This window comes from Scomber japonicus, chromosome 10 (genome assembly GCF_027409825.1).
Source record: "Scomber japonicus isolate fScoJap1 chromosome 10, fScoJap1.pri, whole genome shotgun sequence".
In the NCBI taxonomy this organism is placed as follows: domain Eukaryota; kingdom Metazoa; phylum Chordata; class Actinopteri; order Scombriformes; family Scombridae; genus Scomber; species Scomber japonicus.
Window position 1 is genome coordinate 22,800,775 of NC_070587.1, and position 20,553 is coordinate 22,821,327.

At 42.6% G+C, this 20,553-nt stretch overlaps 1 protein-coding gene across 3 annotated transcripts in view; it reads left to right on the top strand.

Annotated features, from left to right (window-relative positions):
- Window positions 1-20,553, top strand: part of LOC128367021 (intermembrane lipid transfer protein VPS13B-like) — a 326,938-nt gene that overhangs the window by 172,025 nt on the left and 134,360 nt on the right. For 2 of the 3 annotated variants that reach the window (XM_053327805.1, XM_053327807.1), the window contains exons 25-31: window positions 3,649-3,852; window positions 9,043-9,214; window positions 11,132-11,246; window positions 14,731-14,797; window positions 16,889-17,161; window positions 17,407-17,563; window positions 17,900-18,014. In XM_053327805.1, coding sequence (XP_053183780.1) covers window positions 3,649-3,852; window positions 9,043-9,214; window positions 11,132-11,246; window positions 14,731-14,797; window positions 16,889-17,161; window positions 17,407-17,563; window positions 17,900-18,014 — 1,103 coding nt within the window. The remainder of the gene's footprint in view (window positions 1-3,648; window positions 3,853-9,042; window positions 9,215-11,131; window positions 11,247-14,730; window positions 14,798-16,888; window positions 17,162-17,406; window positions 17,564-17,899; window positions 18,015-20,553) is intronic. The other variant, XM_053327806.1, reaches the window with a different exon arrangement.

Consider the following 20,553-nt stretch of genomic DNA (forward strand, 5'->3'; position numbering starts at 1 on the left):
ACTTAGGCGGCTGGGTCAGTGGATTCACTGTGAGGAAGCAGCAAGCATCAGATTGCACTCAACAACAGAATATATTTTAAGATTATACAGTATATGAACGACAAAAATCCATCACCAAAGACAGAGAGATGAAACCATCAGTGTTACATATTGTGTGTCTGAAAAGGGATTTGAAACTGGGATTTGTGGTTTTAATGGTAAAAAGCAAGAAATGCATGTACACTTGTGTGATTTTGTCTCTGGTAGTGTCTATATGCTACAATGGATTTGAGAGTCTCAGAAAATATTTGGGCATAAATGTAGGTAATATTAGAGGTGAGTTTAATGTCTTTGAAATGAGAAAAACTAAGGATCTAAATAAGGAATAAATAGGATTAAAAGAGGGAGAGTAAAAAAGAGACTGGTGCATTCAGTGACACATTAGCGTGCTCACACATGAAATGAATGAGCGAATATAGTTGCTCATCTTTGATGCATGTTTCCAAAACATGTTAATTTCATCTCAAGACAGAACACTCAAAGTGAACTGTCACATCCTGGAACAGAGCAGGATTCGGACGCATGCACACACAAACACACACACACACACACACACACGTTTACTTCGGGGACATTAACCACTGATCCAAAAATCTGTCTTTTCCTAATTGAAGACATGGTTTTGTCCCTAATTGCACAAGCTGTCCCTAATTAACTGGTCCTAGGTCTGGAATTTGGCCCTGACAGTGGCTTATGACAGAGCCCATACACAAGCACACACCTTGTAGCAGTAGAGTTACTTAATATCAGTTCTGGTTACAGAGTGTAGAAAGTTCTTCTGTTGTTTGAATAGAGTCATGGTCACAATACGTGGCAGTGACTGTTGGAATTGTCCAACATCAACATTCAATATTATACTTATGAGAGTCATAAATTTCTAATTATTGTTAAGCTGTAAACAAACCATTTACGTAATAGTGATCACATCAAACTTGCATATGTGTGCCTGTAGTGCAGTAAATGTGTCTCTAATCTGAGTCTGTGTGTGTGTGTCAGTGTGAATGATGTATGTGGCTTTGAAGGATGGAGTTAGTAGCAACAGTCAAAGGTTAGTTGCAGGACTTTGACCTTATCAGGACCACCTTGAAATCCCCAGCCCCACATTCACTCACACCTCGAAAAGTTGTCTCTTACCTTTGACACATAACTGCACAACTTTTCACATAACATACACAACACACACACGTATCTGTGCACATGTACACACTTACCACACATACACTACAACATGTCAGTTTTGTGAAGTTCCTATATAAACTGTGCTTAGATAAAGGCACAAGAACACTCACCATCTGCATGCTCTCCCGTCTTTCATCTGTGTGTTTTTATGAATGGCTGTGGCAGCCTCTGTTCAGTCTCCAGTTTGTACTACTGCAGCCTAGCAGGCCTCCTGATCTACAGATGACAGGTCTTTGGAGAACCCCGGCCCTCCAAATGTTCTGCTCACTTCCACAACTCATGAAATATGGCATCTGTATCGCGAGCTCATGTAAGCGTGAGAGTGTTTGTACTAGTGTGTGGCCAACCTGCCCACTGGCCAGACGAGCAGTAGCTGATCTGAACTAACTGACCCTACTTTCCACTAAGCTGGGATATCATGAGCAGGGTATAAACATAGAGTGGAGCAAATGAGAGAAGGGAGAGAGAGAGAGAGATGAAGGTGATGTGAAAAGAAGGACAGAGTAGAGGGGATGGGGAAGAAAGACTAAGATAAATATGAAGGGTGGATGAAAGGAATTCGGTGACGGTGAAGAGTGCTAAAAGTCTCATCATAAGGCTCGGCTCCAATGCTCTGCTATAAACAGAGGTCACTTAACAACCCTGTCACGTATCCTTCACCTCACCCTCGTTGTTCTCACCCTTTGCCTTTTTCTCCTGAACTTCACATTCTTCCCTCTCTTCCTCCACATCTGCTACTGAGTGCAGTAGGCCTTGTTGTGCTTGGTTGGACTTCCAGGCACCAGACTCTCAGAGAAGGGAGTGTGGAGCCGTACCTCTCCTTGCCTGCAGTGCAGTTCGGTTTGAGTATGGCAGACAGCTGTTGGCCCCTGTCCCTGGACGGCTGCTGGATCGGCGTTAGCAGCTCTTCCTGGACATGTTTGAAATGGCCCAGCTGTAATGTATTGTGCTGCTTTTCATTTGATTTATGCTTATTTATGGAAGGCCTCCCTGTAATGTGTGTGCTAACAGGCGTGCATGTGTGCGAGTGAGCAGCAGAGATTAAAAATGTGTTTGGGGGAAAGCGGTTTTGCGTGCGTGTGTGTGTGTGGTTCGTGTGTCTGTGCACCTTCACTTTTGAGGGACCCTCAGTGGTAGGGTGGTCGAGGGAGGAGGAGGGAGTGTGGGGGGGGAATTTGTTGGCTGCAGAAGCGAAGCATTTGAAATCCAGAAATTAGCTCACTGTGAAAGAGCGTCGCATTTCTCCCTTTCTCTCTCTCTCTCTCTCTCTCTCTCTCTCTCTCTCTCTCTCTCTCTCTCTCTCTCTCTCTCTCTCTCTCTCTCCTCTCTCTCTCTCTCTCTCTCTCTCTCTCTCTCTCCTCTCGTCTCTCTCTCTCTCTCTCTCTCTCTCTCTCTCTCTCTCTCTCTCTCTCTCTCTCTCTCTCTCTCTCTCCTTCCTCTAAAGAACACTGAGTGAATGCATGAATAACTGAAAGCATCACATCACATTCCCCTGCCTTCCCCTCATGTTTTCCACTCTTGTTTTTGGCTTTGTTGTTGTTTAAAGCTAAGGCCCCTTTTCATGTGAGCACATGATAAATAGTTGAGTACGCTTGACGCCAAACCTTCAGTTTTTCCTAACTGCGGTGAGTTTTTCAGGGGAAATTGATGACACAACACAACTTTCCTGTGTAGGTTTCTTTGCGATTTCTGTTGTTATGGATAACAAATTTGTACAGTGGAGCACGTGTGCGAGCATGCTGTCCCCTCCGCAATGATTGCACGCCGAGCAGAAACATGAACGCAAAAGTTTTTACATCACTTTTGTGAAATGAGGCCTCTCAGAATGACGGAGTGCAAAGTCTAAAAGAGCGTTAAGTTGGAGAAAGACATGGAAATGGATAGTCGTCCATTTCTGGCTAATATTTCTTCCTCCTCTCTTTCATTCTCTCTCAGCTTTAACTAGGTTTAGTGTCACATAACTACAGAGCTGCCAAGCCAAATCATGGTAATGGCCTCACAAGTCAGAACTGCATGAAAACTCCCCAATGCAGCTGTTTGAGTCAGACCTTGGCTAAAACACATTTGAATCTGGTTATTAAGACTACTCATGGTGTGTTAGGTTTATCTTTTAAGTCACTCAGTTGGCACAGCAGACATTTATTGAAAGCGTGTCCAGCTGGGTTGCCACGGTCAATTTTGGGTTGCAAAGCTATGTCTTATTTGTGGATGATGAGAGATACTAGCTTTGTATATGAATCACTTGTTCTTCAACAAGAAAGAAAAACAAGAAGTGACACTTCAAAGTTTTCCTTTACATTATGTATTTTTCCAAGAACTATGATCATTTTAATCCTAATAAATATGAATGATGCAATTCTTAAATACTTATCCATCAGTGTGACTTAAAGTACAGTAAGTTTCTTCTTCTTTGCCTCTGCCACGCTCCAGGTTCAGCTGTTGTACGAGCTCCTGCTCAGTTGGACCTCCACATGGGCTCGCCTCCAGAGGCATGGCATCCTGCGTCAGACTTCCAACATCCCAGAACCCCCTGCCGGTGCTGCTCCGTCCTCCCCAGTGCGCAGCAGTGCTGGCACCGCCCTCCCGGACACCAGCACCTGCAGCCCCTCTGCAGATTTTGGCTCCCCCACCGAGGTTTGTTGCACTCAGCTACACATTTCTTTTTGTCTCAGAGGTCTTGGCCTGTTTCTGTTCTTTCATTGTTTCTTGATTATTTGTATGGAGGCAAGTCTGGGATTAGATGAAAATGATGACTCTGCATATTTGAGCTGAAGGTTTTATACATCTGCAGGCCAACACATTGCACCATAACTACGAATGGATCATGTAATTGGACTTATGTTACTCTTGCTTTGGAAGGGTTCACTATTTCATCTGTTCATTTGTGTACTTATTGATTCATCTATGTGCTGTTATTGCTCCTTTATGTCACAGAGCACAGTATCAGCCACTTATGAACTTTAGTTGTCATTACTAATGTGTGCTTCTGGCATCGCTCCTTTCATATTGTTCTAGTTGATTAATAAGAGACCTTACTCTTACTATACCCTGCCAGCACTCATAGCACTAAGGTGCTATGAGTCATGCAATAACACATGCTATTTAAGCCTTTGTTGTATACATAGTTCAGCTGCTGATTTATGATTTTAAGAACAAATATTGTATTTTTTATTGTTTTGAGTTGTTGAGTCAGTACATGCAATTTGTCTAAAAAAACTGTTTTGTTTGGAGAGTATTTTCAAAGTTGGGAAAAATCACATCAGCGCTCGTGTTTCTTACATTATTTCTTCTTACCCAGGGCAGATACTCCAGATAGACGGAGAGCTCTGTTTGATTCGTGTAAGCTGGTCCTTGATTGAGTATAAACCTGCCTCTTAATTTGGGGAAAACAATAACCTGTATTTACATTTTTCGTTCCGATAAAATATCAAACCCAGAGAGCGAAGTATGAAGTGCAGCAGTGCGTGCAGGCATGTGCAAAGCCAGTGGAAAAATTATAGTCAGAGTTTTTGGGGGACGACAACAAATGTTGAGTGTTATTTCTCCTCTCGTTCCTAGGTGATGCTTATCTCAGGCTGAAACAATGTGGCAGTGCTTTTTTTTCCCCCTCCTGTCTAGAACAGTAGCAGCAGCAGTGACTAACTCGGGATCCATGGCCTCGGGAACTTTGCCTCCAGGGGTCCTGTGTGTAGCATGCGTGTGTCCGTGAGAGAAAAATTCGATGCATGAAAATAATGGATTCGAAGAGTGTTTGTGTTGTAAAGCAGTGGCAACTAGCCCAGGGTTTAAGGCTCTTTGACCACAAGGCCCTGTCAGCAATGCAGGGCCCCCTGAGACCACAGCAACACCATCATACCACCCTGAGAGGCAATAAAGTATGTCTGCGTGAGCACATATACACACAGGAAAAAAAAAAAGTGTTTCATATGTCACTGTGCATTTGTGTCTGCATTTGTTTCCGTGCGATCAACATGCGTTGTGCGTCATTTGCAGACCCGTGGAAGTGGCAGCAGTTCAGTACGGCAGTGAAGGCCTTATGGTATAGAGCGTCTATAACAAGGCCACAGAGGCCCCTGACAGCCCACTTGTCACTGTTTACCTAAGTACAAACACTGGTAGAAGTGTTTAGTCCTGAGGGAGGCTGGGTGATTGAGCAAGAATGTAGGAGCTGTTTTGATAAGTCTCAGCAGTAGTGGCAGCAGTCTCTCTCTCTCTCTCTCTCTCTCTCTCTCTCGCTCTCTCTCTCTCTCTCCCAACAACCACGCTGCCCCCACCCTCCTGCTCCCTCCTCTGGTTCCTCAACTGCATCCACACACTACAGCACATGAGCACACAGCCCCTTCCCAACTTTTACTCCCCCGTCTGCTGTAGAATTAAAGAAATAATCCGACAGTTTCATGTGACTGTCTTCTGCTTGTATATTTAAATTAGTATAACATGGCATTTATTAAACAGGGTTTCCCTTAGTCTTTCTTTCCTTCTTCTGGTTTCTCCACTTATACCCTTAATTCTCTTTCCTCTTATGTTAATTCCAACATTTGAATTTGACCATAGCCCCAAAATATGAGACCAAAACCTGACTACCACCAGCGATAATGACTCCCGCCATGACATTTCATTTATATAAAGGAATAAGAAATGATGTCAAAACCTGATGGGAACTGCCACGTGTAAAGCTCCCATTCTGTTTTTGTGCTTCCTCCATCTCTGTCAATATTTATCTTTTCATTCTTTCTTTTTCCTCCGCCCATCCCTCCATCTTTGTGTTATTGCATCTCTCCCACTTCACCTCCTTCTCCTCTTACTACATCTCTCTTATCCCCCTTATCCCCTCTGTCATTTCCTTCTTTAATCTTTTATCTCTCAACTTTTTTATTTTATTTTTTTCCTCCACCTGTGTCTAAACCCTTCTCTCTTTCCTGTCTCCCCTCACCGTCTGTCCTTTCCTCCATCTTTCTCTGACACTTCCCAGCCTGCTGTTGTCTTCCAGTGTTTGGGTCTCTCTGATGAGCAAAGACAAACTCTGCAGAGAAAATAAACCCGGATCCTCGGCCCGTTTATAGCACAGAGGCCTAGGAATTAAACTGTATACTTTACAACTTGGCTTGTGGAGGTGTGGGAAAATAGCTCCCTCTTAGAACGTGTGTGTCTCTCTGTGTGTGTGTGTGTGTGTTTGGGGCCCCAATCTGGCAGCTCAGGAACGTGGCAGAGCCCACCTCTACCAACACCAAAACCACCACATCTGTGTTTCAAGGCCCTCACCTTGCTGAGAGGAGAGGGGGTGTTTTTTTATACAATGATCAAAACAACTTCAACTCTGGCAAATGATGAAAACACTTTCAGAGTCACATCTTAACAATGTCTGAAGATAATTCTGTTTGTATTTTTTTATGTCTTTAACACAAATACTGATGACCTTCCCTTTAATATTCAGTCTTTTTTTCTTTTACTTTTTGATCTCATCTGCTTAAGAAAAACACAATTACTAAATATGATGTCCTCTTTTACACATTTCCATGTGATGGATTCTGAAAAATTGCAAAATTACTCTTAGAATATATCAGATGCTCCTTGAAATCAACTTCTGGTGAGAACTTTGTTTCTTTTATTTAAATGTTTCATTTGGTCTCGGATTCCAGGTACCCATTAAAATGTCTTGAAAGTCTTCGTTTTGTTTTTCCAAAAAAAAATTAGATATCTTGGATTTTGACATAACAGTTTAAATCAAATGCACTTAATATGCTTTTGTTTGTTTTCTTATGTTTGAAGCTGTTCACATTTGGCAAAGTCCTTCAGTTGAGATTTAAAATTGATTTAAAAACAATTGTGTAACTCACAAAAATGCTGCAATGTCATTCCATTTCTAATTTGTTTTTATTCGTACTCCAGCAAAATCAGCCTGTTTGAGATTGAGAGTTTAAAAGTGACAGCGGTGGTTCTGGCTGGGAAGCAGGGGTAGTCGGGTGTCCGATGCTCCAGCGTAACCACGCTACAGTACACAGTGGTCTGAACTTCCCACAGCGCCAGCGGCTGGCTCCTGTTTCCACACATGACATTACAGAGCCTAATCCTACCGACTGGCCAGAACTGTAAACTAAACAGTTCTAACCACACACACACACTCACACACACACACACACACTCACACACACACACACACACACACACTCGCAGAGTGCTATGTTTTGACTCCAGCTCAACAATAATTAGTCCCCAAATGGCAGTTGACACTAGAATATCTCTCATTGAGACTGACTGAACACCATTACTACTGAGCTCATATTACTCACTGCCAGTCAATGTTATTACATAGACATAGACACACACATGCACGTGATTCAATGTTGTTATACTTGTGGTATCTCTATTGATATGTACAGTTTTTACGTTCATCACTTTGAGGGGTATGAAGCTGTATATTTTCTTATATACTGTATATAGATACAGCCATATGATATAATATAGGACTGTAATTCCCCTGCATACAGAGCTTGGGGCCTAAATTCATCCTTGTACTTCTGGTGCATTCCTCAATTTGTTTATTTTTTATCTGATATATTTTAAATCTAAATACTTCCTGGGGAAAAAAAGCCTGAAAAGATATGTTCACTTTTCTTTTTATCCCGAGAGCAAATGCTGTTCACAGAGCACATGTTTCTCATCAGTTGGTAGTGGCCCCCATACACTGTAATGTTGAATCTATTTTTAAATCGGCATAATCCTTAATTTATTTATATGATTGTCATCTGTTGTTATTGAGCTCTGTTGTCAGTCACCCTCAACTGCGTGATTAAATTAAATTTGCAAATTAGCGTGGGGCCCTCATCCTTCTCCTCCCCCCTCAGCTGTGGAATGGAGGACATAGTTTCCTCATCTGGATCCTCTTTAAGACACTGTAATCAGCCCAGCAGCTGTGGGCTTTCTAATTGAGATAGTTGATAACCTCCTCACCAACCACAGCCAGGCTCGATAACCATGACACAATCTGTCATTACGGCTCTGCGATGGGAAGAGCTGTGGAAAAAGTGAAAACCCTGCGATGCCCCGTGCTGCAAATTGCCATATTGTTTGTTTGCAAGATTTTCACTTTCCGAGTCAGCCAGGCAGATACATGTTTGGAAAACAGATTTACCAGGAAGACAGAGAGAGGAATAAAAAATAAAAAAAATGTCCCCAGTGCTGTCATCCTCTGCGCCTTGCCAAACCCCTAGTAATGAGATGAGAGCTCACAGAAGGCAGCCTCCTCTGCCGCATCCTGCTTGCCTCTCCACCTCACCCCCCGCCCCTCCACCACCACCACCACCCCGCCTCCGGTCTTCACTTCCCATTCTCTCCCAGGCTGCAAGACGTGTGTGTCCTGGTGCACTTGAGTGAAAGCAGGCCGTGTGGGTGCTGGTGGCTTAGTTTGGGGTTAACACCAGTGACAGCCACACAATGGTCCTTTTCCCCCCACATCGCTCAGCTCCGAGTGCAGCTCTGCTCACCAGACACTGATGTCATCTATACGGCAAAAAGGCTCAGAAGCCGGTGGTTGCTTTATTATGGCTACATACGCAGTGACGACACTTTCCGACATGCGTGCACATTTACAAAACACATGGTTGGATACACACACAAACAAATACATAAACTAACAGATGTAAGACAAATATGCCGGTTTTAAGGCAAATTTTGTAATCGTGTATGTTCTTCCATAGAGTGTCTTTTCTTATTTTGGTTTGTTTCAGTTGTCACGTCTTACTAAGTAAAATGCGAGGCCTTTATCTGCAGGCTCACATCATGGTTTGCTACCCTGGTTAAACAGACCCTGTTTTGGCTCCCTAGGGTGACTCTGTGCCAGCCGGAGACGACAGTCCATTCGCCGACACTGTGACTCTGGAGCAGAAGACGAGCAGCATCGGTGGCACCAGTGGGAAGGTCAGCCTTTGGATGCAGTGGATGTTACCCAAGGTCACCGTCAAACTGTTTGCTCCTGACCCAACTGCCAAAAAGACAGGTACCTCATCCATGATATAATACTCACTGGTCTTTTTTAATTATTCAAATCTCTGTCTTGTTTCTCTGTGGCTCAGTGATAATACACAGCAGTGTTCAAACATCTGATTTGCTGCTCTAAACCCATGATGTAAGGTCTCTGCGCATTATGTTCATGTCGGCAGCAACAGCAATGTGGAATAAATATAATAACTTGGATAGCATGATTAATGGCAATAACTGTCAGAATGAGCTTTATTATCTGTTATAAAATTTGATCTCTGATAAATCTGTGTAATAAGACAATACGGTACACTTTCAAATGTAGAGTAGGACTAGGTTTGTCAGCATGTAGTGTCAAAGATTGCAGGAAGCTATTCAGTTTTAACAGTCTTGTTGTATCAACACTTAAAGTGAACACCCCCCCCCCCCCTTGCTTTCCAGCAGCAGCTGGAGAGAAGGAGGGATGGAGGGAAAGACAAATAAATAAACGGGTGATGAATCCCAAGCGAACTGCCTCATGTCCCCTTTAGATTTACTGGGGCGATGAAAGGCTAGATTTACCTTTAATTGGTGCCTGTAATATTTAGCATCTGCCAACCAGATCACCCAGCTTAACGTCTTTAATAGTGGAAACGGAATGTTTTGGAGGACCTCACAGAGATGGTTTGACTTAGAGACATCCTAACTAGGCATTATTTTGGATTTTGTCTTAATACGTGCCATCTGAGTTGCAAGATGAACTTACACCAGATTTTCTGTATGCAATGCATTAAGCTTGTTATTGAAAACAATTTTGCACATAGGATATTAGCAGAATTGTATGTATGCAAATAGTAGATGCCTAATATCACAAAGTACACTCAAAGAGATAAGCGAACCACGGAGGTGACTGCAGACGATCTGCTATGATGTAATATGTTTTTCAGCTGCAAAAGGAAATAAGATTCTCTTCTCTCCAGAGAAATGGAAAAACATTCTAGAGGTATTGGTTCTTGGGTATAATGTTGTGCTATTATGTGTTGGAAGATTAGAGGTAGAAATTCAAGCATGATTCTCCAGAGGCTCTACTTAAGACACAAATCAGTGGTACACTTTCCCTCTTTTAAGATGAACCATTTAAGAGAAGGGACTAAGGATTTCCAGTACTCTTTCAGGTTGAGTTTAGAGCTCATACATCAATATCTACACTGCGTTCGGAGACTATGAGTTTTTCTAAGTATCTTACAACTCGGGGAGAGTTCTTTCCACACAGTATCCACAATAAAGCTGACAAGCCTTGTGTTTCAATATTAATAAGCCATTAGGAACCTCTGTGTTTCTCCGAATCACCACAAGGCAACAGTACAACAACAACAACCATAGTTTCACATGCTTGAAGTCCATTTTCCCAAGCTAGACTGTGACTGTGGGACTTTCTCAGTGGAAACAATGAGTGAGACAGTTAAGCTCACAGGCTCAATACAAAGTTAATCAGTCCATCTAGAGTATAAAGCTTACTCACTTTGCCGGCAGTGGGTGGGTTTGTTTGCACACAAGGTGCACCAAGGAGCGTGCACGCAGTGCATTTGTATAAATACACTGACAGGAAGGTCTGTATGAACATTATTGGGTAAACACACACACACACACACACACACTCTCTCTACTCGTTGTGGAAGGTTGAGGGCATTTATCCATCATATTCATCAGACAAGATCTTTTGCCTTCTTTCCCCTCTTTTTCAGTACAACTCTTTAAATGTTTGCCAAGTACTAGGGAAGCCATGCAGCATGCTTAAACAAAAACAGAGGCAGACACTCCTGACATTTGCAATGTTACAAACTGAGGATTCACGCACAATTAAGCTGCCTAATGAATGTATGTCTTTCCACTGTGGTCCACTTACAGTAATAACCTGAAAATGCTAAAAACATCATTTTCTGTTATTTTCTTTCAGAAATCTGTGTCGTCAGTGAACTTGAAGACCTGAGTGCCTCAGTAGATGTCCAGGATGTTTACACGAAGATCAAATGTAAAGTTGGCAGCTTCAATATCGACCACTACAGATGCAGGTAGAGTATGTCTAGTACAAGTCCATTTAAATATATGTACATATACTGTATGCTGGTTTTTACTAAACTTCAGTCAGCTAGCAGGTAAATGCATTTTGCATTTTCAGAACCCTCCTCAGATTTATATAAGAAACACCATGTTTAATCTTGTAAGCTTTGACTGTCACTCTTTTAAGTACGCCATCTAAAATTGCCCGGTTCTACTGCAGTGATTCATGACCTCCGACTGGAAAATTGGCCCCACCATCCATTTGTCCAATGAATCAACTTCTAATAAGTGTGCAACGGCAGTAGATGTAAATGAGCATTAAACTGGATTTTCTTTTATCAATCTCCTGGGAATTCTGTTAAAATGTGTGCTACATTTGGAGGGAAACCTACCAAATGTCATGTTTAAATGGTACATCATTGGTCTCTGTAACCACCAGGTCACCCTGCTGGCCCCATACACTTGCACTACACACACACACACACACACACACACACACACACACACACACACACAGTCTATACACACACACACACACACACACACACACACACACACACACACACACACTGTCTTTACCACCAACACCACTAACACTTTGTCTGTTACCACTTCTGCTTATAGGGGTGATTTTTCGGATTATCACCCCAGCGTCATCGTCTTTCCAGGCAGCTGTTGCGGCGGTGACCACAGACCAACAGGCAGACAGACACATAGACAGACACGCAGATAGACAGACAGATGGACCAAAAGGCTGGATGGACCAGTTGAATGGGCTCTCTGGGTTGGCCCAACTCTGACTCACAGAGCAGAGGAGTTCAGTCCGTCAGTCATTTTCTTTCTGCCTGCGGTGTCTGAATCAATTCACAGAAACATTAACACATTGTTAGTGGAGGAAAACCACTGGGCCATGTTCCACTGCATCCTTATGATAATCTTTCTCCACGTCAAGTTCCAGTCAAAATTGGGTAATTTGGCACTGGGCTCTTAAATTATGAAAGCACATACTGCAACACAATGAAACTGAAGCTGTGACTAAAGATTTCGGGGTTTTTTTTGTTTATTTTGTTTTCCAATGTCCCACACACTCCTAAATCCTTATTTTTCTCTCTTATTTCCTCCTCTTCGCCTTGATCACATACCTCTGCGATGGAGTCAGCAGCTCCGAGCGTGCACTGTGTACGTGCCTGAGGTCTCGTTCTGTTGGGAAGAGACCACTTAGCAGGAGGCAATTCCCCCTGTCTCGGTCTGAAGAGATAATGAAACAATGTTCTACCGATCCAGCATGTTGCATCCAGCGAACCAGAATATGTTTTTGTGCGTTTCCAAGTCCGTGTGCCTACATGCACGTGTAGATACGTTCCTACAGTATAAGTGCGTCCTTCTCTGATCGAGCCAGACGGTGAAAGGGAGATAAGACTTTCCTGGGCCCTGCGCCCATATTGAACCCCATCATTAGCAATCAATGCTTGCACCAGTGATATGATAATGGATATTAATTCTGATTTGCCAGATTTTCAAATCACCTTAGCTGGGTCATAAGCATGTCAGCACAGGTCAGAGAGATGACTGCCTTGGCTTTTGAACCTCACTATCTAGACCTCCCTGTTTCTCCATCATCAGTTGATTTATATCCTGTCAGGACACGTGTGTTACATTCAGTTTGCGGTATCACCTTCAAGCCAGGACAATGTCAGTTGTTGGACCGTTTTTGAGCATGAAGGTGTCGCGGGTCATTATATCATACTGCTCTGCTCTCCACAGGTGTGTGTCCAATTGCTTCTGAGACAGAGCCAACCGTAATCTCTTTAGTAGACCTCTATGCCTTCCCAAGTAGATAATGGGTCAATTTTCTCATTTCTAGGTTATTTCAGTTTAATGTGCATTTAACAACACGGTCTCAACGCACTTTTAACCAACCAAAGCTCTGGCAGGCAGAAGCACTCCATCATCCAAGCCAGGTTACAGTCATGGCTGTTTAGGACACAATGAAGGACCTCTGGGCTCCTGGCCCACGCTAATCTGTATCATCCACATATACAAGAGAGCCCACAGGGTTTGGAGTCCATATTAATCATTCTGAACAGATAATTGTGAGGTATTTCAGCACCCAGCCCAGGTTATTTGTGTGGAGTGGGTCAGATTAAATCAAGCTTGACAGAGAAAATGTCTCATCTGGCCTTATCTATCTCACTGCTGGAAAATGAATGGAAAGTTAGATAGGGCAGGCAAATATGGGAGGTAAATATGTACAGTAATTGAATCTCTGATCGTATCAAAATAAGAGGAAGACAAGAAATGGTGAATGAGGGAAGGAGAATGACAGAGAGGGAGGCCCAGGGAATATAAAATAGGTGGGTGTAGGTGTGAAGCTCGAACGTGGAGCAGAGGAGGGAAATGAAAGGGGACATAGAAGCCAGGAAGAGGTGACGGTGTGATTGGTTATGAAACTCTTTAGGCGGGTGTTTCCTGTCCGGTGGGAAGTTCAGAAAACTGGAAAACCTCTCTTTCCTAGCAACGGTGCTCCTTGAACTGTTCCGAATGGAGGAGCCCCCCCAGGGGAGGACGGCCGGTGACACTTCAGCCGTATTCACTCCAAGGAGCCGCTCACACAAATTGAAGCTGATGTTTTCCAGCTGTTACACAAATGGCTGGGAGTGAGGGATGAAGGGATGCGAGCAGAGTGAGAGGGAGAGGGAGAGAAAAGAGAGAGGGATGATGAGAGAGATGGAGATCTGTGGGGGGTCCATATATGTATTAGTCACTCTCACAGCTGAGAGAGCAGAGATTACAAAGAGATATTCACATGCACACGCACACACAAATGATAACAATTCATGAAAGACATGCACACACATATACACTCACTAGTAGGCCAACTTTTCACTTATTGAGCTCCTGGTGTCCTGGTGGTACGTAATAGAGGCACGGGGGCAAGCTGCGTGAGAGGGTGCTGTAAAAGAAATAGTGCAGATGGTGTTGAACCATTTCCATTGTGGTAATGTGTTGTGCATGATCTGGCATCCTACAGCAAATGTAATAACACTGCACACATATACAGTATGTGTGTGTATGTGCCGATTTACTGTATTGTGTGTTCATGTTAACATCTTTTGATTTCTACTTCACAGGTGCTTTCTGCTCCTTATGGATGACCACAACAATAAATAAAAATCCAATAATGTGCTTCACATTATTTATGTTTAGATCCCCCCCCCCCAATACATGTCTTGCATGTTTTAATAGTACCTCAGTCTGGATCTTAAAATCACGTACATACAGTACATTACATACTTTAGCTATATCCATTGCCTGCCTCCAAGCTTCTAAAAGTTTGATTAATAATGTTACTATCAGCCTGTGTTTCATTTATCTAAAAGCTATTTTGTAACTACAGTACTATATTGCCATTAAAGAGATATCATCAGTCCCTGGCACAGCAGTATAAGTAGTCCCAGATGCCCAATTTAAGCTTGGCCTTGTGTGTCTCTCCAGGCCAGGGCAGGGCTGGCATTCTGGCCACTATGAAGGACTCATTCTGCAGTGCAAGGAGACAGCCGTGGTGAGGCCTCTGCCTGTCCCAGAGCAGCCATAGCAGCATTAGGCCTCTACACACTGTGCCTCTGCTATTCTGCTCCTAATCAAGGTTCTTCATCTCTGCTCATGCTGGACAGACAGGAAAATAAAGGAAGATTGTTTTTGGCCACAACCAAGGGTGTCCACACATGCAGCATTGTAATACACCCCTAAAATTTTGATGAAATTACAAATAAATTGACAGCACTACTTTCCCCTGTCTCTCCAGTGGCTCTAATTGTTCAAGTAATTGAGCCAATGAAATCTGATGGCAACCGTTTTTCTTTTGTGTGTGAGGGGGAGGAGACTAAGACTTCTCATGTTGATTAAATTTCATCTGGTGATGGTCTTATACTTGTGCTGAATTCCAAAGGCGCATTTACAGTAAGGATGCCTGCATACATGCTGCAGAGAGCAGAGTTTACATTATTTGAGCAGTTTATTTGAACAATGAAGACTGCACACTTGATGAAATAATTTGAACATTTTTGTTAAGTGTTTTTCTCTGTATTTATCTTGTGTTAGAAGTCCTGGATTTCAAGTACCTTTTTAAATTCTACTATTTTTCACTCAAATTACTGCTCAACCCAGAACTAAACAACTTCTTTAGTGTTGTTATCTCTGAGATAGTATAAGACCATGACAACATTTCAGCTGGTTCAAGCTGGTGCAACTCTTTTGGTTTTAATCAATTTACTCTCAATTTAATTTTTTCTAAAAAAAATTCTTGCTTTTCTATCTTTTTTCTTTCCTCTCTATTTCTTCTTCTACTTTCTGTCTGAATACTTGTAATTACTTTATCTGCCCCTGTTTGGGATCCTCTCTGTATCTATTTCTCTCTCTATCTCTCTCTCCTCCTTCCCTCTACTCACCTCCAGTATGGAGGAGGGTGTTCGGAGCTCGGGCAGCTGTGGAGGAGTGGTCCTGTCTTGCACTGACAAGCTGAACAGACGCACTGTGTTGGTTCGACCCGTCAGCAAGCAAGACTCTTTCAGCCACTTTTCTGGCTTTTTCCCTCCTGTAAGAATACAGATCTTCTTCTTTGTAGTTGGTTCTGCTTAAGCTCCATCAACAGTGGCTTCAATTGTCCAGTGTGCTCCTCAGAGATGTTTGACAGGCCAGTGCTTTGATTCGGTCCCTAACAATTATACTGTTGCTTTGGAAAGTTCCACCAGTCCTTAACTATAATATCAAATTAATAAAATCAATCACATAAAAGGCCTCCATTGCTGGTAATGCAACACACTCTGAGGAATGTACTCTAAACTTGAATATTGTTAAATTAAATTATTAACAAAACAGCACATGGTTTTATGCTTACATAGAATTATTAACAGCTAGTCCACTGTTACTTGGTGTTTCTGCAGACTACCTTAATGTTTTGAACATATCTGCATTTCTTTTAATCAAGTTGGACATTATTTCCTTTTATTTAATTTATATTTGAGTAATTCTCACTTTAATGGGTATATCAGTGATTGGATTGGAGATCTGGCTTTTCTGAAAAATCATCAATATGCATTAAAGTTCAGCCCCCGCAAGAATATATACAGATTAAATGTATGCATCTCATTAAGGGGCTTGAGTTGCATCTCCAGTCTAAATTACTGCACAGAATACTGTGAAAAAATCTGCTTTAGAATCTTTTTTTTTGCTGGTAGCTTCAGCTTGGCTGGCACTTTTAGAGTTCTGTATGGTAATAGAGTGGGTTGTTTTTCTTGGTGGAGATTAAGTCTTGTCCTGAAATCCAAGTGGAAATTTAGATCTCGTTTATTTGCGCAATTTTAAAAGAAGCATTGCTCAATTTTAGAAAATAGCTTTTCTAAAATGATCTGTATTGAATAAATCATTTCTAAATTTCCGACTGTAAAGCCAGATTTCTTTTTATGAAAAAGAAAGAAAGAAATTTGCCTCAATGTATTTATATCACTAAATCTTGATTTGTTATTTTTAACCAGACTTAACCCTCTTCCAAGAAATCAGGCCAAAATAATACTGAGCAAAGTTTTTGTCTGGTATTGCTCTGTGTGATGATTTCTATGGTCACAGTGATTTGTTCTATCTCACCACTGTCCAGACGGCAGCTAAAGTCCTGGAGGGCTCTCACCAGCAGCACGGTTTTCTGTCCATCACCTACACGCAAGCTGTCACCAAAAATGTCCGTCACAAACTAACCACCCGGCCCGAGCGGCCAACACGCAGCAGTGCTACCACTGCCAGTCAGCGGGTGACCACTGATCCTCTGGCTGACAGCTCACCTCAGTACCTGAGAGAAATCCTGCTGACAGCTCAGCCCTTTGATGTGCTGCTGTCCTGCCCCTTACTGGCCACTGTAGCAGGAGTCTTTCAGGTAGGAAAAAAAAATCTGTCTGTCAGTCTGTAATTCCACTGCAGTATGTCAAGATTTCAGCCACATGCTGATTCAACTACAAAGCAGCTGAAAACATTTACCTAAACTCTCTCATTTTTAATGAAGTTTTGTATGCTACTTTCTGGAGAGGATGGTCAATCTGCCATGAAAACAAGCAACAACAAACATGTATTATATTATACTTTTATATAAACTTCATTTTGACATTTTCAATGTATTTTCAGGCCACAGTACCAAGACGCTACAGAGAGCGTGGGAAGTCAGCAGGCCAGCCAATGAGAAGCCACACGCTGACGTCTCGGTGTTTGCCTCTCATCTACATCAACACCAGTGTGATCAGAGTCTTCTGCCCTGCAGCCCAAGACAAACATACCGCATCAGGTTAGAGAACTCGTTTGAACACACACTTTTGTACACACATGGAAAATTTTACGACAATTGGACAGTATTATGTCACAGGCTATGTTTTGCATTCTTCAAGTCTGTGGGCCTCTATGAAAGACCCTGTCATGGCCGACCAGACATAGCAGAGCCACCACATTAGTATGCAGAGACATTTTCTAAGAGAAATAACTGAGGTTCTGAAGAACCAACCGCAGTTATACACACTCCTACAGATCATTAAATCATTGTTTTGTCTGCTTGTTGTAATGACTAATAGTCATAAAACTGTACCGAAAAAGGCTGTATAAAGCTGTGTTTATGTTTTTGTGCCAGCAGATCCCCATATGAAAAAAGAAGACACCCTGGTACTGAAGCTGGGTTCCCTCAGCATGGCTCCTCAAGCAGATAACCCTCTGACCCGCACTGTGCTGCGAAAAGACATCTACCAGTAAGACCAACTCTCTTTTCACTACAGCTTCCCTGTTAAATTGATTTAACAGGTTTTTGTGGTAGAAAAAATATTGATATTTACTGTTTTCCATATAAAAGCCATTTTAAATCCACGATTGATGGCTTGGTTTTAGTGAGATATTTACAGGATGTCTTTTGACAATTTATAAAAATGGGATAAAGAAAAATACAGTATAATGAGCAATTTAATGCAAATTCATGCAGAATAATCGAACTTCACAATTCCCAGTTATTTTGCTTGCATAGCAGACTGATTTAAAAACAACTGCATGAATTAAAAACTTGACTATGTTTCTGTTTCTTCTGTATGCACTTGCTGGCATACTGTATGTACAGTATATCTTCAGTTTTTCTAACACAAGATGATGTGCAAGACATTGATCATGTATCTATCACAGCTTTATCACATTATGTGTTCAAGAAACACACACACACACATTACAGGTACTACAAAACCTGCCTGTTGACCACAATTCATTAATGGTGCCACTCAAATTTGTGATTTTCTGACTTCAGCTTACACTCCATAAAACCTGTTGTCAGGCAAGTGTTTTTGGTGTGTATGTGTGTGTCTGTCTGTGCTCGGGTACACGTCTGTGTTTGGTTCTTGATGTTTGCTGTATCAATGGATGATTTTTTTTTTTTTAGAACAGAGCAACTGACAGCGCCACATAGTGGTTAATAAACTCAAGCAATGACAAAGAGCAATGAGTGACACCTTGGGGGTCCGCCGGGCCCTCCAGCTGAAACACAAGACTGTTGACACAAGCCCCCCATGCCATATGGATCAAAGCTGCTAGGCAGGAAAAATCTGGACTTCTGAGGGAAATAGCTCCGCGCAAAACACATTTCCCTGCTATAGGCAGCTAAGAGAATCTGGATTGTGTCATAGCTGCCTCAAAACCGCAGCCTCACAGCGTGTGTGTGTGTGTGTGTGTGTGTGTGTGTGTGTGTGTGTGTGTGTGTGTGTGTGTGTGTGTGTGTGTGTGTGTGTGTGTGTGTGTGTGTGTGTGTGTGTGTGTGTGTGTGTGTGTGTGTGTGTGTGTGAGCATTTGTGTGAATGGGCAGATATGGAGCTGGCAAACACATGTAATGAGGGAGATAAAAGTGGTGCCTAATGCTTTGTGCAGCTGCAAGTGAGATGTGAGCTGACACAAGACGTGAAGTGGAGAAAAAGGAGGAAAAAAAGGAAGGTGGACAACAAAAGGAGAGGAGAGGCCACTTTATCCTTCACTGCTGCCTTCAGTTGGTGGAAGTGTCATGAGCAGGGAGATTGCATGGAGCAGGGAGGCAGAGGGGGTCTAGGCCTTCGGGCATGTTTGACAATCTGTAACCATGAAGGCAAGATGGAGAGAAATACCACACTCTGTCCAACATTGCCCAAATTTCTTCCAGAGTAAGTTATGTCCCTCACAGTCTTTCATTTACTTGTTTGATGTAGTGGAGCAAGGATGGTATTGATCAGTAACCATAGCTACTGTTTTGCAGGGACTTGTGGGGGTATTTTTTTTTCCCTTACCAGTTTCACACAGTGTACTGCGCTTGGATGTTTGCTGTTTGTTTTGGTGCAAGTTAGTACCGCTAATGGGATGAAACTACTCTGTTTCCATGGAAACTGTGCCCACATTTATTTTGTTGACATGTTGGCCATGTTGTTATCATGTCAGATGATAAATGATGATCTTGCGGGTATGGAAAGTAATCTGGAGTTTTTCTCAGACTTTCACCCCAAAAACCAGTTCGACCAGCCATGCAATTTCACCCCATATTGGCTAGTAATGTTCTGCCTGTGGTAGTTAGAGGACTGGTGGCTCTGTGGCTATGGTGCCCACATCTACTCATAGACATAGATGGCCTCGCACAAAGCTCCACCCTGGCCTGTACACACACACACATACACACACACATGTGCCCATGCAGTCCTCCACACACACAGGCATACAATATACACAGCAAGACACACATGTACTCACAAACACATCAACCTACCTACACTCAGTCATGCATTCACACCCAAATGCCACACACACAGCCACAAAAATACACATATGCGTACACTGTCTCAAACACTAGCAGCTGGCATAGCCATGCGCACAAACACACCAACATTCAATCACCCCTTAACCTCTACACACAGAAGCCAAGAGTCACCACTTCCCTCTCTGCAGTGAAACCCAGGAATTATGTCAAACCACTCTCTGCGTTCATTCTTCCAGTGCCTAACCATGCATCATCCTCACCACCTTTCCTGTTCGCATCTGCCCTCCAATTTGGGATGATCACACTTCTGACTCACATGATTGATAACCCTGAGATCAGGGAACTCATTGACATACCGTTAGCGAGCACTGTGATGCGCTTTATCTGTGCAGAATTTGACTGCGTGTGCCCCCCAAGTCATATAGAGAAAGTCACAGTGAGAGTCTGTAATCATGCAAACCAAAGTGTGTTTACAGTCTATAACCAACTGCGGCTATAGGAAGAAATATGTCTGTGAGTCCCAGTAGCCATTTGCC